The 26156-nt window shown below is 39.4% G+C and overlaps 1 protein-coding gene across 3 annotated transcripts in view; it reads right to left on the bottom strand.

Moving 5' to 3' along the window:
• Positions 1-26156, bottom strand: part of RAPGEF5 (Rap guanine nucleotide exchange factor 5) — a 154848-nt gene that overhangs the window by 69169 nt on the left and 59523 nt on the right. For 2 of the 3 annotated variants that reach the window (XM_079302279.1, XM_079302280.1), the window contains 2 exons: positions 25423-25499; positions 19734-19859 (listed from right to left, as the gene is read on the bottom strand). In XM_079302279.1, the coding sequence (XP_079158405.1) occupies positions 19734-19859; positions 25423-25499 (203 nt within the window). Of the gene's footprint in view, positions 1-19733; positions 19860-25422; positions 25500-26156 lie in introns of those variants that run through there. The other variant, XM_079302281.1, reaches the window with a different exon arrangement.

Below are 26156 nucleotides of genomic sequence, written 5' to 3'. Positions count from 1 at the left end.
ATCAAGAAGAAAGAAACCACTCATGGGAATTAGGACACTGCTAAATGTGAGTTGTTATGTGAGCTGAAGGGCTGCAGGCAGGTGCTAAGGGGGAAAAAGCCCCAAAATCTCAGTAGTATGATGTTCCCAAGCAGTGGTCCAACTACAAGCAGGGTGGGGGTTCATTGTTCAGGACACTTGAAAATATGAAAAAAGTTTGTGTAAACAAAGGCAAAAGAAGTGAAAAAAGAAGAACCTCATGAAGCTTTTCATAGCATCATAGAATTGTTTATGTCGGAAAAGAACTTTAAGATGAAATCCAACCATCAGAAGATTCACAGTTAAAAAGAAAAAAAAAAAAAAACCCCTTAATATTCTTTGGAAAATAACAGAAGCATAAAATCCATGACTGAAAACAGGAATCCTGGTGAATACTTCCCTGTGGCACACTTTGACAGTGCTGAGCTGCAGACACACTGTTTGAGCAGGCAAGAAATGTCCTAAATGGAGGCCAAATTGTTCATAGTCCTGACTGGCCCCAGTGTCCTCTAAATGTATTTAAGGTGAGAACACATTAAGAATTGGGCTTTAATGAAAGGAAGCAACACCTCTAACACAAAAAAAAAAGGGCACACTTTCTAAATAAGAAAGAAAAAAATTCTGGTGTCACACCAACTGAAGTAATGTTATTATAATATCAGCACTCCCCAGCCCTTTGTTGGTTCATGAGAAATGTCTTCTCACAGCAACTGAAGGCTATGCATTTCAGTTTTCTCTTTCTTGGAGCCTACACTCTTCCTAGCTATTAGTGGGTAAGTCTGACAACCTGTCAGAGAGCTACCACCTTGGCAAGGACAACTGAGGAGACCTTTCCTCTGCAACCCTACAAAAACAGAGGGAAAAAAGAGAGGGGAAAGGAGTGAAGAGAGACAGAAGATGGGATGATAGTATTAATATTGCTGTCATTCTCTCACAGCTAGCAGGACAGCATTTACTTGAAAAATATGAAAGAATATGGAAGATTTGCAGGCTTAGAGCATCTGAATTTGTAGAAAAACCTGCACCACACCAGGGCAGATGAACACGATTGTAGAACAAAAGGGGAATATGCAAACCATCCCTTCCAGTGGCCTTGCAGTTAATGTGGTGGGGTATGGAACTGTGGGAAATTTCCCAGTGAAACTTTTTCTTTTCACTGAAAAAATATTAATTCAGTACAACTGAAACTGTGCCAGAAATATGTCAGTTTGAACAGAAAGCAGCCAGCCAGGCTTCCCCCACTGCCTGCACATACTGCCCACTCCAGGCTGGCAGGGCTTCTGCATCCCCTGCCACACAGGAGCTCAACAGGCCTGGAGGTCCAGGTCCCAATGTAAGTGTCAGGAAAACTCAAATTGTATTTCTGCCCTAAGAGAGTTTTGCAACTGTGTTATTTTCACCAGAATCAGAACTGTTTTCCTCCCAAGAACATAATGTTTCCTTCAAGACAAAAGCTCAAAGACCAGATGCAAGTGATCTCCTTTGTGAATAGAATAGAATAGAATAGAATAGAATAGAATAGAATAGAATAGAATAGAATAGAATAGAATAGAATAGAATAGAATAGAATAGAATAGAATAGAATAGAAGTAGATGAAACAACAGAATAGAAGTATGTAGATGAAACAACAGTTCAATCCCCCTGCTATCTGGGGGAGACTCTAGAATAGTGTCTTCCAGTGATGCCAGTGGCAGTGGTTCAAGCCTTAGCTGCAGTGAAGAGCATCAGAGAAATTACATTAAAACTGCAGGAGTTATGTTTCAGCCAGGAGGGGAGGAGGAGTGCCAAGGCTTCAAGGAGGACTGCAGATTTAACCTGGATACCCTAGGACTGATAACACATATACTATTACCAGATGCCTCAGGGAAAGAAAAATGAGCTATGTATATATGCAGAAATTATACTTGAGAATAAACCAGCATCAAATGGGTGAAATTCTAGAAATCACTGGCATATGAGGGGAGATAGATAACAAATTGGTTAACATCTAACAGGGCTGGAACTTGACTTCTTTGGCAGCACCCATAAGCTTTCAGTCAAGAATGAGAACAGCAGAACACAGCTCACTGCCATTAATAGATTTAATTTATTAATGTAGACTAATATTCACCTTAGTAAGGACAAGGGTACAAAGGCCTTACAAGCTTTTTAATGGAAGCAGAGATAAATAAGGTCTCCTGAAGGAATAGAAAAGAGATGGCAGTAAATATATGACACTGTCAGCCTTGTATTGCTCTAATTACCAGTTCTGAACACACACCTTCTAAGTCAAACAGACAAGACCAATGATGCCTTGTCTTTCACTCTAATTTGTACTAGATGTGTTGCAAACTATTATTTTAAAAAACTCACTGATCCCCTTACTGTCTCTTAGAGAAACCTCTGTCTCCTGACTTATCTCCACAACACCTCTCGATGCTGCCAATGCCATCATTCCAATAAAAATAAAATACAATTTGTACACTATTCCCATTATAAGCCACAATTCCAAACTGGGAAGGTTAAAACTTGCCTATTGCTGCTCATTACACTTATCATTCTAAGGCATATATCTTTTGGATGAAATGTTATGCTCAAGGAAGGATGCAGATAATTTTTTCAAAAAAGAGTACTCAGCAAAGGTCAGGAGCTGGTTCTGACCTCATAAAAGGCTTAAGAAAAAGGTTCTCTAAAACTGAGACTACTATATAAAGCTCAAACTCATTCTCATGAACTCCAGAATCAAACTCTCTCAAATGCTCTGACATTTAACCACAAGTGTGAAAAAGCACTGAGTAAAGGAGTAAAAAAATAGCAATCCAAAGCTAATGTTTAAAATCAAAACAATTTATTTAACTTCTAGACCAATAACAGTCATCACAAAGTAAAATTTATATCCTGTGGTTTGGTGGTTGTTTTCAGCTAGGTTAGACAGTGATTTCTTTTAAGGAAAGCATGAATCACAATGGCTACAATTTTCTTGGGTTTGGATGACAGTTCTAATTCTCTCCAAAATAGCCTGAAATCACCAGCCTTTTTACTAATGCTTTCTAATGGCTCTTTTCTTGTTAATTAATTCATGAATCTAAATCATTCAAGCATAGATAAGCCACTAATCACTCCCAGACTTGATAACAGATCCTAAGTAGACAGAAATGTGTAGAGCATGCAATAAAGCTGCCAAAAAAAAAAAAAAAAAGAAAAGAAAAGAAAAGAAAAGAAAAGAAAAGAAAAGAAAGAAAAGAAAAGAAAAGAAAAGAAAAGAAAAGAAAAGAAAAGAAAAGAAAAGAAAAGAAAAGAAAAGAAAAGAAAAGAAAAGAAAAGAAAAGAAAAGAAAAGAAAAGAAAAGAAAAGAGGATTTAGAAGGAAAAATAAAATTCACTCCTTCCACCTAATAGCAGGAGATGTGATTTGACATTTATTATGTAAGATAAAATGTGCATTCATGTCAATAGTAATTATAGAAATGAGAAAAATCAGGCTGCTTCTATATAGAATGCTTTTTTCTAATGTTACATGCACAGGATGAAATTAAAGCATCCATTTTTTTGTTTGTGTTGGAACAATGTTTATTGTCCACATTTAACAAAAGGAAAACAAAAACGAGTAAGTGAGGGAAAGAGCAGGTTAACAATCAACTCTTGTCAGCAATAATTAATTCAGACCTGGAGGTTATAGCACTCAAGAAATAAAGAAATTTCATTGCAGGATTACAACAAAGAAAAAGAAGAAAAGTACTTTCTTGCATACCTATATAAAGAAAATACTATAAAATTATTAAATAAGTTTTCATGTATTCAAGAAAAGCAAAGTGTCACAAACAGTAAAAATTAGAAAGATGTATGACACTTTATGAAGCAACATTTTATATTTCTTTATATTTTATGACTGTAAAGAATAATCTATTACTTTACTCTTATTTTGTGCCTGATGTAATCATATGCCTGCTTGTTATGTGCCTACATGCTCTAAATTTATTTCAGTAGGAATGTTGGGAGTCTCCTATCTGCTTTCCTTAGATAATACAATTGTGCCCAACTTTAGAAGGGTGCTAAGTTAGTTATACCAAGGGCAACCTCAACATTTTTCCAAGTTATGGAATGAAAAAACATTGTTACCATGGCAACTAGTAAATCACATTGTATCTGCAAAGAGATGTAAGGCGTCTTGGTAAACACTCATCTGCCTCTTGTGTGACCTCCTTCCCAGGGAATGGTCCCTTTGTGGAACCATTCCATGTGTAGAACTGTGGCATAGTCCAGATTTCACTGTCTCTCCCGCAAAACGTTGACAGAAGTAATCCAAAGTGTTATTTTTGCATGGGGAGGTTTAACCAGATCTATCGTTAGAATAGGAAGAAATACTGGGAAAAAAGAACACATATTGAATGTTTTGCTGGGATTTGCCTCAGTTCATATCTTACAATGACAGTGTACCTCAAACTCACGTTGTACCCCCTGCACCAGAAGACCATTCCCAACAGCACTGGAAGGAAAAGCCTTGCTGCCAGCGTGGAGACTGCCAGACATGCAGCAGCACATCCACAGGAGCTGGAGCTGTTGCTGCCTCCAGCCATCTGCTCCACCCTTCTGGGGGATGTTGCCACCTCCAAAACAAGGGCATCTGATCTATCCTTAACCAGGCTGCTGCACGTTTTGCCAGGTTCTGATATTATCAGCACCTAACATACCTGCTCTGCCTGGCATAGCCTTCCCTTCTCCAGGGAACAGTTGTCTTCAGAACAATCTCTAAACCACGTTGTTCTACTGGCAGTCCCATCCATAAATCTCAGCCCATCCATCAGCCACTGTACTTCCCTGCTGCCCTTCTCTAGCTCTTCTTTAGCCACTATCATGCCTACCTAAGGCTCCTTCTCTCTTCCATCAAATTCACCATGAGGAGCAGCATTGACTGTAGGTTCCCAAATTATCTCTCTTGGGTCATTCCCCTTCTCCTTCCTCGAAGTATCTCCTCCTAAGCAAGCTGGTGTTACCTACAAGGAGAGGGACACTCCATGGTGCCAATTATCTCTGATATCATACTCTGCACAGTGATTTCTTCAGCCAACAAAGTCTTCACTGAGGGCTGCAGTTGTCCACTGACATATGTCTTATGATCCCATTCCTTTTCTCTCATCACATCCCTTTACTTTCAGACTGCGTCCTACAGACTCCTTAGACACTGCCAACATTCATTATGGCACCCAAGGAATACTGAAACTCTCAAGTATCTCTGATCCTGGCTTCCCTTCCCCCATTTCCAGCTTTGATTCCTTCCGACCATCATAGCTTTAGACAATTTATATAGCCTTCTACAGCTACATCTTTTTCATCTCATAACCATGAGATGTCATCTAACCAACTTCTTTCTCCTTGCTCAGGAAATTATGTCATATATCTCATAAATTCACCTTCTCTCATAAGTCCTTTCAGAAATTACTTCTTGAACCTTTTTACTGTGTCATTGCTCTGTTCTTCCTTCCCACATGGTTGGTCATTTGCTATTTGACCTGAACTTTGATAGATAAGGAGATGCTGTGGGTGAAGAAGACACACAGCCTGGAATTCACCATCTATCATGGAGCATTTGAGTAACAGAAAGATAAAATGAGATGTATGAACAGATGACCAGGTCTTAACTCCCTAATAGAACCCTGTGGAGAGGGTTACAATATCCAAGTACTCCAGGGAAATAACTAATGATTCTTTCTTCAGTGCAGTCATGTTTCAAGAAGCAATTGCATGAGTTACTAAGTGCTTGAGACTGCCTCAGTAATTGCAATGATTTATTTTATGCATCATCATAACTACAGCACTAGGTCAGGAGGACATGTGCCTTATGGATGCCTTGAATTTTAACACATGCATTGGGGGCAATCAGAAACACAGAGACCACAGTGGGGGGTAGGGGAAAGTCTTTAAAATCATATTTAAAACATTAGGTTTCTGTTAAATTTTTTAATAAAAATTATATTTTCAGATTACCCTAAGCCAAAGTTTCTTACATTTTCTTCTGCTCCCCTAAAAAGCAAGTAATCATAGTCTAATGTTCCTAAAATCTGTTGGGATTTTTTTTCCACTGTAAGTAATGAATGGGTAGTTTACAGTGTAATTACCCCCTCAGTAAAGACAAAAAAATGAAAACATAAGCCTGTTGTTTCTGTCTTATACCTCTGTTTATTCCTGACAAAACCCTCCCTGTGCAAAGCATGTTCCTTCACCTACCCTTAGTCTGTACTGGTGCATTGGCTGCCTGCTAGCAGCCAGCAAAGAGGGGGATGAGACTGGGCTCATGAGAAGTGTGATCTCTACACACAGCTACTCACCTGACCTACCAAAACGTGGCTGCACCAAGGACACTTTGTGAGGACTCACCTCCACGGTGCAGGAGGTGTTTCTGCAGCTTCAGAAGGGGTTTGTTAGCTGCTTTCTGGGCAAGCCCATCCTCTTGACATTACTTAAACTCTTTTCTGCAGTCACTTTTCCTTTCAGCTATGTAAGGCTTCACTGGCACAGAAGGACATTTGCAGGATAATGATAAGTTAAAGTGCTGTCATCACCAAAACTTTCAGGCTATTTGAAGATCTTGAATTTCTTTCCACCCCCATAAACTTCAAACCATTCCCCTATGATAACTCAAAAAGCACTGCTAACCTTCAGCACTGTTTTTCCAATAGCTGTGTTTCAAGGTTAGCAGTGTAAAACACTAAACCAACCCGGTTCTCAAGGTCAAAATAGAAATGCAGCAATGATATTCCACAGTAACTTTCATTCATTTGGTATTCAGAACACATTCTTTCTGAATATCAAATCACAAAATCATTGCCAATTCATCAGATTTTAAGCTTTAGCTTATTAAACATTAGACTATGCTAAAAATAAAATGCAGGTTTTCATTTGATCTTATTAAAATGCTTCTGTACAGCACGACCTAAGTCTCTAATTATCTATATCTCTATATTATCTCAATTGTTATTTCAATACAAGCAAATTCATGACAACACTTTTTAATGGAAAATATTCATATACTAAAATGTGGTGAAGCACTAGAAGTCGAAAAGTTGAATGTCAAGATGCTAAAAATGAAAATGTTTCTCTACATTGTGTCTGCCAGGAAAGTGAGAGCTCACACGACATTTGGCAGTGATTTCCCATGATGAAGCAACTCTTTGGTGCTTTCATTTCCATAAAAGCTCCAGTCTATTTAGAGGTAGCTCCTAGCTCCTTGCCCTTAACGAGGCAATACAGATAAAGTTCATTAAATATATTGTCCAAGGTAGGAAAGTGAAGAAGTTTTGCTGTAGCAAGCACTTAACCTGTGTATGGAAAAAAAAAAAAAAGTAAAATAATTGGAACAAATTAATTCTTAAAAAAGCAAAGGTGATGTGGACGTATTGATATTGCACGTTCTGCTGCGTTCACAAAATTGCCCAAATGAAGAATCTCTGGATGGGATGCATTATTAGACCTTAATCAATAGGATTTTTTTTCAAGCAGGCTGGGCATCCAACTATTTGATGCAGATCTTTTCCACACATGAGAGCACTGGAATACCAGAAACTGCAGCACTAATGAATTACAAGGAAGACTGCAAATACCTATGATTTTAGAGCTAGTTTTGACAAGATGTTGGTCAAGCAACTTTTACAGCTTTTTGATACTTCTGCTGGAATGCTGAATTTTCGTTTCTTCTCACAGCAGGTAAGACATGAATTTCTACCACACTTAAATGAAGAAGTTGCTATTTGTTTTACTGCTTTTATTCTTGGTGTTTCCTTAATACATATTGAGCAGATTAAAAACTAATAGCATTTTAAAACAACAGTTACTGCATGATTACTGTATAGCTTTTGTCTAATGCAAATATTTACTATTTGTATGTCCCTGCAATGAAAACGGTTCAATTGATTAACCAGTAAAAATATTAGACAGAACTGGAGAGCATTGCTACAGCAGCTGAAAAGGAAAGCAGCCTTTTTGCCTACATAGTCCAAAACTAAGTTTTGCTCCAGGGAAGAGCCAGTGATAACTGCACATGCACATATGTGTGTCTGTGTGACAGTTGAGGGTGGGAGAGTGAGAACAGACGAGTTACAGGGAGCATACGGGCACCCAGTGCAAGAGCAGAGCAGAGCTGCTCTGCAGGTGGCTGAGGATCCCACACAAATCAGCACACATACCCACAGCTCTGATGGAAAACTGGAACGTGTTCCCACAGTTCCTGCATGCATTCCCACCAGGAAGTGTCAAAAACAATCTAAGAGAGGCACATTTGAGGGGTCCTTGGAAATGAAAGCTACAGCTCATGCTTTGAAAAAAAGAAATATTATAGGGGCTATTTTTAAGAAAGTACCTTTGAGTGTTCCACATTAAAAATCTGCCACTGCCAGCAAGTTTCAGGTGGTTCATGTGTTCAGACTTATAAAAAGCTTCAACCTATCTATAGTATCACTCAACCAACCCATTGCACCCTAACTACTCAAACACACCTTCTGATGACCAAGACTCAAGTTTTAACCTGAAGAACTGAAAAGGAGGTTGAAACTTTTTTGAATCTGCTAGACAAAAACCTGATAAAATCTGAAAAGAAAAAGAGGAGGAGAAGACTGTCAGAGCAGATGGGTCACCAGGAAAAAGCATCTTCTTTATGTTAAGAACTGAATTGTGTGTTTAAATGTCTGGTTCATTCTACAGTGTGAGAAGGGGTTCCATAAGTAAGAGATCTTTCTTTGTAAGATATTGTCTTTGCTTTTAGCAAGGTATGCAGTTTTCTTAATGAATAAATATGAACAGCACATGCACATATAGGCAGATGTCTCTACAGAAGGAGAACTGGGGGACCATGAACACTGCAAGTTCCTTTGTGGAGGAGGATGTCCTTGGTGAAGCCCTGAGAAAGGCCCCAGATGCAGGAGGCCATCATCTGCAATGTGCAGGATTTGACAGCTTCCCAGTGTGGCACTGGGCACTGCTCAAACTCTGTTGGAAAACTCTTGTGATAACAATGAAACAGCAGGTAGGAAAATCTCACCTAGGCTTAATTTAGTTAGGTGTCTGTGGGAAATAGGAGTAAAGAACTCACTGCAGATAGAGTTCTGCTTAGAAGCCACATTTCTTTTACATAAGTTCAAAATCCAAGAAACCAAAAAGAAATCAATATGGTCCAATGATTAGCTCAATACAGATACTGCATAGAGACTATTTAGACAGACTGAATTATAGTGTGGATTCCACAAAAAAAATTCAGGTTTCTCACCTGAGAAGACAAAAAGCCAGAGTGTCAGTACTCTTCCAGCTATTTGCCATTCACACAAAGAAGCCCAAGCCCAAATGTGTCTGTTTTTAAGCTCAAAGCCTGAACAAGCAGGCTTTGCATATGAGAACAGAAATTCTGGCCACTTCAGTCAGCTCTGATTAGTATCTTCTCTGACCCTGACCACATCCAGTCTCTATTAACATACTAAATACGTTTAAACAGCATATATTACAAACAGTAAATCGATTTAACAGTTGTATTTGTATCCACAGATGTGTTTTAAACATTCCTGTGGTGGATAATCTCCTACTTGCAATATAAAAGTATTTTGTAAAAAAGGCCTAAACTGATGCTGTATTCATTGGACAAATATTAGCACCTCTAAAACAGGAGAGACACTGAGATATTGCAACCAAACCAGAAAGGTGATGCACTTTTGCATTCTGTGCTTGTCTCTTAAAAAGAGCAAGCCAAAAATAGCAAGCTCATCTTTGCTCCTCGCAGCACCAGACTAAGAAGGAATGCTGCTCCTGATACGACACACAGGTCTACTCACTTCACCTCCCAAGGAAAATGGAGATGAAATTAGGGATGGTGTTCTCAGTCCAGCCACTCCAAGTGAGAAAACAGCATCAGCCAGGCTGGCAGGGGACACAGAGCTGATGCACAGCAGCCAGCAAAGGCATGTGAGAGCTGTAAGTCCTTCCCTTGATCAAACAGGGCTGTGTAGCTCAGCACCACCCCCTGCTCAGGGCTTACCCTTGCTCAGAGCCTGGAAACCCATCTAAGATTTGATCTTCAGCAAGCTCTTACAGGAATTACCAGCTACTATTCATGCTCTTCCTGACTTAGGTCATCCTATTATTTTCCCAGTCATCAAAAGAGGCTAAAGGACTTTTTCCTGCAGCCAGCATCTGCCGCCGCTCCCACGTCAGAGCGTTCCCTGCTCGGATGCTCGCGTTCCAGGCAGTGACAAAAGGAGCTGGGAACTGCCTGCCACACGCTATCAGAGAATATATTCGAGGAAGGCAGCAAGGTCATTGCTAATTTCAAACCCTGTTTCATGTTTCCACATGAAACACCTAATTAGAACTTTTCACCGGGTAGTTAAAACGAAATCCGTGTGAATGCACTTGAGACCTCATTTTCATGTGCTGTGAATTAGAATACAGGAGGTGCTGCACACAGCGGTAGGAACACTAATCGAGGGAGGAGAGGGGAATACCTGCTTTGATTTACAGGAAGATAGTCAGCAAAAATATCACTAATCGCTGGGGTTTTCATTCCTTTGCTCTTTGAGCTGCCACACAGAACCAAGAAAAATGGATGCAAGTGGTGTATTAACTGCTACCAAATCAGCCTTCTCCACAGGTGGCCGTGTGTCAAGCCCATCTTGCAAAATGCCACCACCTTCCACGGCTACAGTGTGACAAAGCTTTAGACTCTACAGGCTATAGCCTGCTCTCACCAAAAAATATCTATTAACATCAGCAGGGGCTGAATTAAACTTTAAAATGGAGGCACAGTGAGTGATGGAATGGCCATAGCAAAAGGACATGTTTGTGGGGAGATTTTAGGAAGGTCTCATGATTAAAATAAACAAATACTGGGGGAAAAATGGAGCCTGCAAAAATACAAGGTCAAAGTGTCCTTACATTTCTCCTGTGTATATGGTTTCAACAAAGAAGGCAGAGACAACCACTATACAGCTGCCACTTTTCCAAAAAGTCCTCAGAGGGGATAGCCTGACTCTGGTCCAGGAGAGGCAGCTGAACATAGGGAAAAGGCTGTCTCCACACTGCCATGCTCCAGGTGGTCTCCAGAGCATGCCTGCAGGAGCAGATGCCAACAAATGCTGTCAGTATTTATTCCAGTGAGTCCTGACACAGGGCTCATCAACTCCAGAGCATCCTGCCACTGGAGTCACACTGACTTTAGCACAGACTACAGATCTTACTACAGCATTTGCTCCAATGTAGTTTCTATTCAAAGCAAAGTTTGACGTGCAGAAATGTGTTCACTAGTTTAATGAAACTCAACAGGTATCTTCTGTGTTACTGGCCCAAATCTTCACTTAAATGAAACAGAATGTTCTTCCTGAATTTATTCAGAAGGATAGGAAGAAAAAGAAAGACAAAAAAATGGATACCTGCAGCACTGAATCCTTTTTACACAATTCTGATCTTTACCAAATCTCAGACAACTTCCAAAGAGGAAGCTGTGGTAGACAGCCATCAGTTTTCTAGCTCATCAAAAATGCTCCAGTTATCTTGGGTATTTCTTTTCAATCAGGTCTAGAATGTGAGCCAAAACAAGATGTCCTTGATTGGTTTAAATTCCAACAGAAAAGTCTGGTAAAAGTGTGAATTATTTAAAAGTTCTGCACCACAGAAAGGTAAAGACAAAATTACTACTCCTGAAATTGAGAAGCTGCTTAAAATTTCTGACCTAAGTTTGCATGGTACTTTTTCAAGGCATTATCAACTTTTTTATCTTCTTGAATTTAAGTGGCAAATTTCCTAACTTAACAGAGAGATACAGACACCTTTGTTATTCAGAGTTCCCAGAAAAAGGGCAGAAGTAACTGTACAGAAGTAGATGGCAGATCCACTGTTTTATCAGCATAACTGGGAATTTATTGATGTCATAAATCAGGAAAATGGAGAAAAGAACATTCAGAATGTCATCAAATGTATTTATCACATGGAGAGTGGGACAATTTACTGTCAGAAAACAAAATAGAAGAAGCTTTGAACTAATAAACTGGTAATTTCCACTTATCCAAAGGGAGAATATGATAAGATTAGTTCTGTGTAAACCTTTGGACAGTATAGAAACATAAGCAGGTTAGTGTTTATAAACCTGGAGAGAAACACAGAAGCAGGGCATAGAGACAACCTGCAGATTGCAGCTCTCAGGGAATTTCTCTGCTTCTTCATGTGGATAAATGGAGTGAGGGCAGGACCAAGAAGCCATGTTGTCAATGTTAATACCACCAGAACTGTGTAGTCCTGCTGCCCATGAGAAACAACACTCCTGTCCTCTCCCTGCTCCTGGGTGCTGACCCCCATTCATCACTCACCCCTTCTGTGTGTGTGTGTGTGTGCCTTCATGAAACCACTTGTGAAACACAGCATCTAGATTAAAATACTGCCAGCCAAAAAGAAATGCAAGGACATTTCATTTGACCCAGTCCAGTTTCTGCATTGGGTACATCACAAGGCTCTGGGGAGGATGGCTGTGTTTCACCAGGAGCAGCAGAGGCCATCCCAAGCACCATATCTCATTCTCACCCCATATCCATGTCCCCATAACATGAGAGGAACCAATCCAGCTGGAAAACAACCCCATAAGGAAGGTGTATTCACTGTATTTTTCAGCTTCATTATTCCCTGTGTCACTTCACAAAGCAGCAGTGCATGGGCCAGCCCAGGGCTGGGGACAAGTGTTTGGGGCAACACTGCCCCTGAAGTGATGCCTGAGGACCCAGAGGATACAAAGGGACTGCAAATGTTTGTCCCCACCTCAGCTGTGCTCAGGATTTTAAAAAAATTGCCCCTGGTCAACATATCAACCCACTTCCAGCTTTCTTGAGATTCCCCAAACCATGTCTCAAGGATCCCAAAGCAATTCCTCAACATTTATTAACTACTGCAAGTTTTATGGCACCTTTCAAGGTCCCACATGTTTAAGACCTCATTTTATACCTGGGTAAACAAATGTGCAGAAAAGTGATGAGATTTGAAGAAGGTTATTTATTAAATAACCAAGTGAGTCAGAAATAAAAATTTTGAGTTCTGGCTCCCAGGTTTTAGTCTGCTAAATACCATGTGCTCTTTTTACCCCTTTCAGCACAGGACCTAAGTCATTGTCCCACACAAGAATGAGTCACCATTCCATTCTAAAGAAAGCCCAGCATGCAAAATGTGTATGTGGAATTTCCTCCTATACAAAGTAAGTATAATGTTACAGAATAAATCAAAGTGGAGAAAATTAGGCTTTCTTCTCTTTTAAGCACTAGGATGAGCATCTGGAGGAAAGAAAGTATTGTGGGAATATGTAACTTGACTTAAATGAAAATAGGGAGGTTTCTATTCAGTGTGTTCCTATACTATGCTCACAAAATATCATGGGACTACAAGCACGTCTCAAGTGCTTTTTTTAATAAGGAGAAGGATCACATAATTTCACCACTCTTTTGCACTCCTGGCAAGAGGACATTCTCCTCCAAAACTCTGGCTACATTAAACAGACTCAACAAAAGAAATTGGTAGTCCTCTTAAAAGTACATGGGAAACAAAAATAATTCTATTATTATTTTCAAAGTGCTGCAAAAGACTGAAACAAGCATGCAGGTGACCCAAGTCCTACATCTGGACAGGAGGATCCTTATCTCTGGCTACCTTTTTCCATTTTGAAAAAATGTCTGTGCCTGTTCCATATGGGAGAAAAAAAAAACAAAACCAAAACAACATAGGACCTGCAGAAGCCTTTTTTTTCTTAGAAGTTAAAGAGGTTGGCTTATGAAGAATAGGTGATGACCTGGAGCTATGCATTCATTCCAGCAGATGAAAAATCGAGCATCTGGAATAGGACATTCTCTCCAGAACATGACAAAACAAGACTCCACTCCCTGTTTCCCTGATTCAGACTAGAGGCTTGAACTTCAGGTTACCTCCACAGCAAACACGTACCTACCTCTTAATTACTTATTCTTACTCAACAAGGAGGTATATGCTGACAATCTCATTGATAGATTCATTTTTTTCTTGGCTTGTGATTGAAGACTAAATCAAAATTGCAAACTATCATCTTACCCTGGTACAGCTCTCTCTGCTAGTGCTGGCAGGTCCAAGAGGTACAAAGAGAAACAGCAAATTTCTGTGTTGACACGCCAAGTCCATTCTGTTTAAATGACTTTATATATTTATACCACCTCAGAGCTATTCAAGCCATGAAAGTTTAGCAAAACTGTCTTATATTTGTTATGACCACTAGACCTACAGCTCTGCAAGAGATGCCGAGCAGCTGCCAAGAGTCAAAAGCAGTAAACCTGCCCCCAAGCTACTGATAGATCCATCCCAAACAGAGCAGATACAACAAAAGTTATTATGTTTTTAGAAAGTAATGCACAGATTTAATCACTGACTGTATTCAGACATCATTTGATGTCAATGTTTTGAAGAATATTTTTCCATCAGAGCCCTGATTACTGACCATCAATCCAACTACAGGACATCAGCACAGTGCCACAGCTTTGTCAAGCTAACAAAAACTGCAGCTCTGGACATGTCCTGACATTCATCCTTGTCTCCTTGCAGGCGACCAGTTGGGCACCCTAAAAATACCCCTGGTGTGTCATGGCTGGAATTTCCTTAAGAAATTCCTCAGTCATGAGTAATCTATACAACCCAAGGCTCTAAATCATTAATCTTCTGTTGTAAGCCTTTTAACAGCTTCAGCTCAACAACTAACCTGCTTCAATGAGCAAATCATCTGTCTTCCTAATGAGACCACCGATTACAAAAGTTAGTGCCCAGCAAATTAACAAACTGCTGTTCAGTGTCTCTTGTCCTTCTGAAAGCATACCTGCCTCATTTATCTTTCATCTTGAATTAAGTCACAGAATCAATACACTCAAGCTGTAAATACTTATATTCTTTTAAACAGTATGTAATTCTAACTAATATATAGATAATCTGTAAAGAGATTACAGGGCAGATTTAGGAATTGGTCCCCTTCCTATTGGCACAGGGAAGTACTGGAAGAGCCCCCTTTGAATATTACTGTCAGTTTGTGAACATCTTATTCAGTTGATCTGACTATGAAAATGATATGATGATCTAAAGAATATTCTCTCCATTTGCTGAGGTTAAAAAGTCCTTTTACAATTTTACTTAAACAATGACACTACAAACATTTTCTTAATGAGTGCAACACTTCATTGAAATAATAACTGGAAATACTGTACAACACATTTTCACATCTATTATAAAGGCATTATTTGAGTTGTGGTTGACTAAAAGGAATTCCAAAAACTATGGTTTAGTGCAAATATCTTCTGGAATGGATCCCAAATGTACACTGAAGGGAAAAAAAAAGCTATGATAAATGACTTCAAATGGCTTTACACACACAGCTTGTTTTCCATATTATAATTAATGCTAATAATAAGCAAACCTCTCCAAAAATCAGGCTTGCTCTATAGCTGAATATTTCAATACAGATTTTTCATTTATTTTCTGTCAAAGCAATTTTTTAAAAGGAAATTAAACATTTAAATTGCACAAAAGTACAAATATCTAGTTTCACATTTCCCTAGGCTTATGAGTATGATTTGCATGTAATGATAAAATTAGAACTGCAAGCTTGCACAGTTTTTTTATGCTACTCCACATTCAATATTAAAATAATTTCTGTGTATTTTAGACAAACATTTAATTTTATTTATTTATCAATATGTTGTAGGAATGCAAAAGCACAGAGAGAAAGATTATCTGCTTACTTACTTCTATTTACTTTCTACTCATTAGCAAAGCTGAATTTTTAGGAAACCTAACACATATGGTAGGTTCAGTGCCTTCATTAAGCCTGTTATTCTAACACATTAGGAAGTGGGAGTGGGGAAAAAAAAAATCAGTGTTAGTTAGTTTGTGGTTTTCTCTACAAGTCTGTGAGCATCATTATGGTTACAGCACTTTGCAAACACTTTGTTTACCAGAGAAGAAGTTAGCACTATGTGCTACCAAGGAACACCAGTTCCAATACATCAATAAAACCTGGCCACTGTCAGCTTCCAGTGTCAAAATCAATTAAGTGGTTCACAGTCAGTGGAAACTGAGGACAGAACTTTTAAAATTATGACTTTTTTTCAAAGCTTTTTTTCATTCAGACCATGAATGTGAAATGCTCATAATAGAAAATAAAAAAAAAAAAAAAAAAAAGAAAAAGCAGCATGTACTTTCAGATTTTTCATCTTACAAATATAGATAGATATATATCCCAATTTTATACCCTTCAGAACACAACCAGACTAAAGGAATCCCTTCTCCCACCCACTAGTTCCACGCCAAGATTTCTTCCAGTGAGCCAGCCAGCTGTCATATATATTCCTTCTTCCAGACCATCTGCTTCTTCTGAGAAAAAATAATTATATTTCATCTCCTGAACTAGCAACCCAAGCCAATCCATGCTTTACCTGTTCCTTGTGGACCACAAACCTCTAATACCACTCCTCAAAGAACACCTTTAGGTACTTGATCTGCCAAAAAACCTCTTGTGCATTGACATGTCATCTATCTTCTTTAAGTGAGTCATTAACTTTTGTCCTCAAACTCAGATGAAGATGCTGACTATTTATTTGAATGACAGGAGGGTTTACCAGTCCTCCTAGCCAACCAGTCTAGCTCTCTATCATGCTCCACACCTCATTCACTGTGCAGGAAAAAGTTATTGGGGTACCAAAGCAGTACCAAATTCATCAATTAGGCTAAGAACCCTTTCCTCTTTACAGCAAAGCACAAGAATCATCAAAGCTCAATTATAATAGATTTATATGTGGTGTTAATGCTGGAAACTCATGTGAGGCTTACTAATCTGAAGAGACCTGCTTTGGAAACAGTGGGTATAACACCAAAGGAGCCACAGGTCCATTTCCCATCACATGCCTGGGACATAGTACGTGTAGAGAGGAGTTATGCATGTGCACAATTCCAACCTTATGCTCAAGATGGGGTTCTGGGGTTTTTTTCATATTCCTAGAGGAGAACAAACTAGAGGAGAGCCCTCCTTTAGGCAAAATTTCCAATTGGACATCTTGGAAGGGCAGCTTAGCTTCCAGGCAGATTATGAAGCCCCCAGCTTTTAACAGTGACACTGGCCCGGGCTGACAGAAACACACAGCCCTGCAGGCCAGCAGCATTTCTGCTTTGAGCTGGGCTGCCAGGAGGGCAGGCTCTCCAAGGGCAGGGAGAACAGCCTGGCAGGGTGTTCTGGCCTCTCATTTACAGACTGCATGCCATTCCTTTGAGCAAGGCAGATCATCCAGCCCAGTTTGAGCTCCCCAAGAGGGAAAGCTGGTGAAAGCTTTAGTGCAGGGATACTTGCTGAGAAATTAAGAGTTCTGTGGAAAACACACAGAGCATCACTATTTTACTCCTGCACTCAGTGCCCATCACCCTGTGTTACAAAGAAAGCAATGTAAAATAAGCTGTGCTTTTAGAAATAAAAAAAAATAAAGAAGGGCATGTTGCACATAGTAAGGATACCACACCCTGAACATGTTGTTCCTCTAACATTTACAGTGAGCCCAAGGGACTGGATAGTAAACTGATGCCAATGAATCTGCCATCACTTTTGTAGCAGCAGGATGAGATGGGAAGGTCTGAAATCCAGAATCCAAGCAGTATTCACCACAATTTACTCACTACAATTCAGCCTGCTGCTTTTCTCCTTGAAGAAGAGGGGGGATATCTGCCTGGAGCAGTGAACTCTGCCCAGCCAGTCAAATCCTGTCACCTGCACGTGCACCAGATCACCTCCCAGAGCACAGGAGAGGAAGGGAGGGAGAGGAAGGGATGGAAGCTCACAGCTTCCTGAACATATGCAACACACTGCCACGGCAGTGGGTGCATTTTTTCCAGTGAGAGTTAGTTACCTGAGTCAGCTAAACTGAGAAGCTATGACAAACCTTGCCCATGTTCAGGATGTTCTTCTGACTGTTCCTAATGAAGTCAGTAGTCTAGCTGGGGGCTTACCAAACATACCCATGACAAGGACTGTAGGTCTCTCTTATGTCTGGGCATGAGCTGCCTGGACCCACCCTACAACAACCAGTAAAGTGCAGAACAGGGGGAAGAAGCACACCATGATTTATTATTGCCAGCACTAGCTGCAAGAGATTCCCCACCCAAAAATAAAAGCACATGAGGAATGACCTGGGCTTCTGCAGTCTCTCAGGCAACATTTCTCTTTACTGTCACCTCTAAAAGCATGTCCTAAAGATCTGAAGGCATATCCTTGTCTGAGAGCAGCAATTGCTGTGTTATACTGCTCAGGATGGGTATGAGCAAATAGCTTCAGCTCCTGCTAAACTGAAGTCACTCTTGTCCTAAATAGCAGCAATTGCTAAGTACCATACTTTTCAAAAGAAGAAAAGCTGAGTGCTGCTTTCCTTGCCATTTTTGGAGCTATTCTGTAGTCTGTGCAGCTACAGAGCTGCAGCTGACTCCACAGCACCCTTTGCAATGACCGGAGTAGCAGCAAAAATACCCACTGAATTTTTTGAGTATCAGTCCCAACAGTCCCCTCTCATCTATGCCCACATATCTGTAATCTTGTTTCCAAATCCTGTAATACAATAGAAACCTTCCCTGGTTTTAAATTTATTTGCTTGAGCACCTAAACTTTTAATTGCACGTTGTGGATACAGTTTAAAGATATATAGAAATTCTCCCAGATATCCATTGCTAGAGGGTCAGCTGAGAAACAATTTAACTAACCCTTCAGGAATTAGCCTCCTAATTGCCTTCCTCCCTCCTGCACACCTACTGATACATTACACACTAACTACACAACTAACTACACCAGAGCAGACCCTCTACGCTGATGAACAGAACAGTGTGAAGCTCTGAAAAAACACTTCATCATTCTCTTTTCCTTTGTACAGCCTTATTTCAGCAGGAATGAACTTGCAGATGAGCTGAAAAGTATTTGTTTTCTAATGCATGTCTTTTTTCTACTGTCCAGTGAGCAGAAAATGGAATAAATTGCATATACATAATGGCAAGAGACATGAGGACTAGGTGGGTTTTCTGTTGCTTCTTCCAGTTATTATCCTCTGCACCTTTAGATGAATATGCAATCAGAATAGAAATCTTTACTAGGAGAACAAAATTAGGAGACATTGTGCTGTAAGCAAAGCAGTCAAGTTTCAGTGCATTTTCAGTCCAGTTATTAACATCTGAATAAGTGCTTTCAAAAGCATTAAACAGAATGCTTCAGTGTAACTTTTGATTGAAAACACAATTTAAAAGAAAAAAAACACAAACTGCTGAATTCCCTATCCAGACCATTCTTTTTAATTCATGCTGAAAAGTTTCAGCATCCAAATATGTCCACAGTAAAGTAATTTTAAGATGGAGTACTTGAAGCACTCACATGTCTTATGCATTATTTAAATACACTGTAAAACCCAACAATTTGGTAAAAAGCATCCTGAAATCATCTGCTCTATCGTATGTGTATAAGATATTAATAACAATATCTGACAGTTAATGACAACATAATAATTTAAGTGTGTTGACAATTATTGACCTGAACGCACTTTAGAGAAATGTAAATGCCAGAGGAGAGCAGCTACAGCTCCATGACTAATGTGTGCCCTGGATTCTGACCATCAGCTTCGCTATTTCAGTTTTGTGACCTAAATCTCCCTCCCCTACCCGAAAGAAATAAAAACCCCAAAGAAAAAATGTCTTACTTGCTCTGCTTTCTCCAGCGCTCTTCTGTCCGCCTGCAAAAACTGGCAGTTCTCTCTTGCCAGCTTTTGGACCAGCTCAATCCTCCCGATGTCATCTCTCCCCTGAAGCTTGCATAAAACTCCTGCCTTAAGGGTGGGAGAAAGAGCAAACAGATACTTAAATCCACAATCCCAGGACATGACACCACCACAAATTTCAACCTTAAAAGAAATGTATCTGTTTTCTCATATTTGCGATACTTCGGTGCCACTTGGGGAGCACAAACAAGTCACTGCTTCCCGGGAAACAACTGGAGAGGAACAGAGGCACATCTGAATCTCCAAATGCATCTACTCTGGAGGAAAGAAGGCAGGGCTAACTAAATCAACCTCTCCACTGAGTGCAACTATCAGATATGCTGTGTTTTATTTGTTCCTGTCAGCCTGTTTCCTGTTACATAAGAGAACAAGAGCAAGAGGTTAAAAACTCATGGGAAAGTTAGCCAGGAACAGCCCTGGAAAAAGAATGAAGTGCAACACAAGGCACTCCTAAAAATAACAGGCTACAATTCCCTCTGCTCCCACTCCAATCATTTTTCACATATGCAAGACTCAAGAGTTAAAAGACAGTCAGGCCACATTTCTTTATTCCATAAATAACATATCTGTATCTCTTGATTTATTTAGGGAAGGAAATGACATTTGTTTTAAAAGCTATGTTACAACTATTTTTTTGGCTAAAAAAGTTATTCAAGCTATGCTGATAGTGCTTTGTCAAAATATTCATGGTTGTTTTCTAAAAATGCCAGATAGATGCATATAAAATGATGGATTCCTGCTTGCACATAGGCACAGTTAGCCTCATGGCAAAGTTAGGTGATATGGGCTAAACTGCTCCTTGCAAAGTCAGTGGCTGATATCCCTGTCCATGATTTGGTTATGGATACAGCCTCTGCAAAACCCAGACCTGGAGCAATGATACCACACAGCTTTTATTAGCTTGGATGTTTCCTGATGGGACCAGCAGATGCCTTGGGTGGACCCATCACGTGGTATTGCTATGACCCAGCTATACAACGTCAAAGGCAATCTGCAAATAAACATTTTCCCCCTCACTTCCTTCACCTTCTCTTTCTACTGTTCATCTTGAGTTGAAATAAATCCTTACCTACTCCAGAACTCAAAACATATCTTGTGAGTCAGGCCTAAAAACTAGGGATACCCTGAGTGGCTAACCCTGAAGGGTCCAATCTTTTGGCCTTGAGCAATTCCTGTCCATGATAGATGAAGGTGAGGGAATGCCCACCCAAATCATCCTACAGTCTGCTGATTTCTCCAAGGAAGAGAGAAGTGGAGGTTAAGATTTCTTCAGCTGGAGAAGAAAACAAATCAACTTTATGAATAAGTTCTTGAATGCTGATGGAAAAAATGGGCTCCACAACCAAATCCAGAGTCATCCTTACCCAACCCATTGAAAGAAATGTGTAAATGCCTTCATTCTTCCAGTGGGGGAGAAGACATCACCTCACAAGTCTGTATCAGACACTTCTGCTCCAATGAAGTAAATGATTTCAGATACAGCCTGTGCCTTGAATGTCCTGTGCTCCTCCTGAACCCAGCCTCCTGAGGAACGCAGCTTCCTCACATAAGGAGCCTGGTCACTGCTCTGAAGGTCAGAAAACCACTAATAAAATAAGGAATTGCATTGCCTAATTTCAAATTCCTTACATAGTCCATGAGTTCAGTGCCTTATCTTCTAAATTGAAGACACTGGTTTATAAACCAGTTCTGACACACTCTTATCCCCTGCAAAATCAGCAAGACTGATTTTATCAAATGTGGAAGAATATAGTGAACTTGTTGTCCAAACTTGTTTAGTCAACAGAGAAAAGAAGCTATATAGGAAGAGACTTTTTTTTTTAAACTCTACAGCAGATATTAAAAAATTATCAGATCAATTGTTTCCTAATAGTCTCCTTTTTCTTCAGTAATTTACACAGGGAACCTAAGACTTGGGAGGCCTGATACCTGCACTTCCAACACTTTGACATCAGCTAAATCAAGCCTTCTATTTCATGGCTGCAGGATGCTTCTAGCAGAGTATTACAGAGCATTATATCAGTGTAATGTAGGCTAAGGACAACTTCAAAGTGTTATTGCCTACTAGGGCTTCATGATGATAAATATTTTGATTCTCTCTGAATCTGGGATCTTAGTACTGTGGAGGCACTTTTTGGACCTTCCTGTTGTGCTGTCCTGGTTTAGGAATGGCACTCCTCAGCTTTGTGCTCCCACTGAGACTTAAGGAGGTTCCACTTGTTCCCTCACCACTTCTCCTCCCCCACCTCCAGCAGGTAGCTGGAGAGGAGAATTGGAAGCATAAGAGGTAAAGATCACAGGTTGAGATAAGAACAATTTACTGAAAACAGCAATGAGAGAAGAAAACAAACAGTAACAGCAACAACTATAATGGCATATAGATTACAAGGAAGGGATGATTCACATGGAAACCCCTCCACAACAGACAGTACCTAACTGATCCCTTCTCCTAATATGCCAGCCTGGAAGAGAATCCCTTCCTGTACCCCCATCAACCACATGAGGTGTACAGAATAACCTCTGGGTCCTGGCCATGGTAAAAACTAACCCTGTCCTGGCTGGAACCAGGACGTGTCCAGAGAAGATAGTCCATGACCTGAAAATGGAAGAGATGGTTGTGAGTCCCTGCTGAACAAATATTTATTGATCTTCAGAGTGTGAAGAAAGCCCAATGGTTAAAACCACTTGTGTTAAGAAGAGGAAGGGGGTCTTCTGTTTTGGAGCGAGAGTTGGCTTCAGTGTGTTCAAGTGGGACAAACATCCAAGAGAAAGACAAGGTTTTAAATGTTCACCACTTGCCCTCCACCTGTGTTCATACAGAACATGTTGCTGCCTTCCATGTGGATGAGCACCCCAGAGCAGCAACTCTCCAGAAAAGCCCATTAGCCCTTGCACAAACCTGGTCTGTAGTCAAACTGGCAATTTCATTGAAGAATCACATTGTCCTGCTTCAAAAAACCACCAAGTAGAAATACTATGCTTTAACATGTCTTCCTGTCACTGTTCTTTAATTTAAAGAGTTGCAGAGAACATGAAAAAAAATTTATTTAATTGGGTTTCCAGATGATAAAAAAATTCTGGGAGGGCTAAGGTATTATTAAATTAACTGTATATATTTGGGTCTAGGAGTAAAAAATGCACTTGAAACACAACAGGCTAAACATGTTTTTTCATAATTAAGGAAAAAAAAAGCTATGAATCCTTTACTTTTACCTCTGGTTCCCTCACTTATGCTGACCTTCCACTAAAATCTTCCTGCTAAATACTTGCAAAAAACATCCAGGTCAATTAAATAATTAGTTGATGACAGCTTCTAAAATCTGGTTAGGAAAACGTTGACAGTGTCCAATTACTGGTCATTTTTACTTCTCAAAACAAATTTAATTTTCAGGCAATACTTTGGAAGCTGTTAGACAAAAGGGTAAAGGCAAGTCACCCTACTTGCAAAGTATGACTTTGTTTTTTATTTTGTGCAGGCATACATTCTCCAAAACCCTTGTTGCTGCTCAGACCTCTAATTCATGTTGGCCAAAACAGATACAATTACTAACATATGTGAAGATGAAAATTAAAAAGTTGTATAGTTTAACTGACTTTATCTAAATGAATTATAAAAGAATGTACCTTATAATAAGGCTTTACTACCATTTGTGGCTCAAAATTACTATAATTAAGTGGGTTTATGTAATATTTGAAATGAAATTTTTAAAAAGTTTAATGGGAATGAAAGCAAATTAGTCACTACTGAGGGTGGAAAAAGGAAGAAGATGCTGACAACACACACTTTCTGTTTCAGCATATCCATTGGAAAATATTCCCTTTGCATAGGTCATAAATGAGCATCCCAGCAATGACACAGAGGTGAATTAACACATCCCTAGGAAGACAAGATGGGATCTTTCATTTATATAATTTACAATGTTTACAGCTTGTTTGATTTTGAAAATTCCCTTGCCTATTTTTTCTACACTTCCACAACTTTATCCACTACAAGCCTCCCTCCCACAGAGCAGTGCTTAGAGCAGGCACTACACCCTTCAATTCTATTAGCAAGTGGTTTGTGGTGGTTTGGTTTTCTTTTATTGTACCTCTCTCCTCTCTTTCTGTTGCTGGTGAAAAAAATGTAATCATTACTGGCTTCACCTTTAATCAACCTGAAAACTTAAAATCATGTGCCACTTCCTCAAAAGACAGGATCCCTTGCTTTGCTCCAGTCATATGCACAGTTCCACTAAAGTGAAAAAAACCATCTACTCCTTTAAAACAAACTGTATTTGGATTTCACTGGATGTCATTTTTATGGTGCTAATGAACTGGAGCAACCATTGCTTTGATAACACTCCTGCTCTCCTCCCAGCAGAGCAATGAATGCTTTTGTTAACTGCTCATTTAATAATTGCATAATTTTAAAGGTGTTTCATGTTCTTTAAATTTTAGAAGCTGTTTTCCTACCAATTAAAATCTGGGTGAAACAATACCCCAGTAATACATTTTTATGGGCTTCTATAATTATTCCAGGTAATCTTACTAGCTGACTATGTAGGAGCTCTGCATGGACCTTGTCTATGTCATAAATGGAAACAAACATTAAAAAAAAAAAAAAACTACAGCAACTAAATACAACTGAGGATACAGAAATCCTTCCCCTCATACCCTTCCCCAAAACAATCCAACAAAAAACAGAAAACAAAATTTTTTGTGCAGCGTTTCCTGCTGGGTCCTTTCTATATCTCTGTGAGGCACTCTTGGCTACATGGCTTGTACCCTTTCAGCTAAGCCTGCTCACAGACATCAGCATAAATCCTGTCTTTCCTGCACACAACTTTCCAGCTTGCCAAGATGTGAGGGAGATAAATCAGAGGCAGGAACTGCAAGCTGCTTATAGGGGAAGGAGAAAAGGTGGCAACTGGTGGGGAACATTTGCAAGAGAAAAATAAGGAGAAAAAACAAGTCAAGACTGGGAAAAATCAATTTTAAATTAAAAGCAATAATCAGTACCAGTACAATGAGCAATACAGCTACACTTGCACAGCTTGAACACATGAATTAAATGATTGAATGAATTGCACATTAATCAAAAAAGATTCACAGAATTTAAAAGGGTAAGCAATCCCACAATAAAATACTCTAAAAGGCAGTTTAGTTTCTTCTGAGCAATATCCAGAAGTGTGCTTTGGTTGTAAATGAGGGCAGTTAGGGAAAGAAAGAAGAAGGTTGTTGCTTGCACTTGAGTGACTAATAAATATCCCTATTTCACTGCATGTCTACTTACAGTGATTAAAATTCAATCAAAATGTCATATGCCCTTGCCTCCTAAAACACATCTCATTTTACTTTCACATCTGGTATATGCTATGTGTATTATCTAAAAGGAGCAGAAAGATAGCTGAAGAATGCTGTCCAATTGCAACATCATGGGATTGATTCCCAGAGTAATCATCAATCTTATTCTAAATAGTCACATAAGACAAGATCCAACAGATTTTCTCCCTCCTACATGCTCCCTGCACAGAACATCGAGGAAAATCCATTTCCCAGAGCTATTGGAAGCAGTTCTTCAACTTGTAGAACTGAAAACACTCCCAAGATTCCATTAATCTTACACATGTACCTGTGCATCAGAGATATCCTTGAGCTCTTCTAGTCCTCTTATATCTTGATTGCTGTTTTCTTCATTTTGATGAATTGCTAAAATAAGAAAGATGAATATATTGGAAGCAGGCAGGTTTAAATCACAAAAAGCAGCAAAGCAGCATGGCCCACTTTAGATCAAAGAGGATGACCATTCAATGAATATTTAAACTTTAGCATTGTGGTTAACTCCTGGAGTGGTTTTGGACAGATCCTATAAGATACACCTTACTGGGTTTGGAAAAATTCAGTTATTTTTCCAAAAGTATTTTTAGTATTATGCACTAAATACAGTATACTTTCTTTTTTCCCAGGCAATAAAATCCAGTATTAGGTAGTTATAGCTATGCTACTGTTAGTCCTGATAAAACAATGACATTTAAGGAACTCCACTTTTCCATATATTGTAACAAGATATCATGACTCATAAGCAATAAAAAAATAAGGTCTCCCTCTTCTTCCATTATATTGCAGAAGGTCAGGTCAGACTAAACAAAATAAGCAGATTTTTCCCTCACCTTAGATGGAAAATTCTCTGTAAGCAAACTTATGTCAATTTTAACAAATATCACACTAGCCATGAAGGCCATCTCCAGAAATAAGTGGTAGCAGGAGATGTTTTATTGAAAGTTCTTTGCTGCTAGCACAATAGAAGAAACCAGCAACCTCACTCAATTAATATGAATTAAATCACTTAAAGCTAGCAAGTTTTGG

The sequence above is a fragment of the Erithacus rubecula genome (genome assembly GCF_903797595.1).
Source record: "Erithacus rubecula genome assembly, chromosome: 3".
In the NCBI taxonomy this organism is placed as follows: domain Eukaryota; kingdom Metazoa; phylum Chordata; class Aves; order Passeriformes; family Muscicapidae; genus Erithacus; species Erithacus rubecula.
Note: the sequence above shows the minus strand (reverse complement) of the source record. Positions and strands in the feature narration are given on the sequence as shown.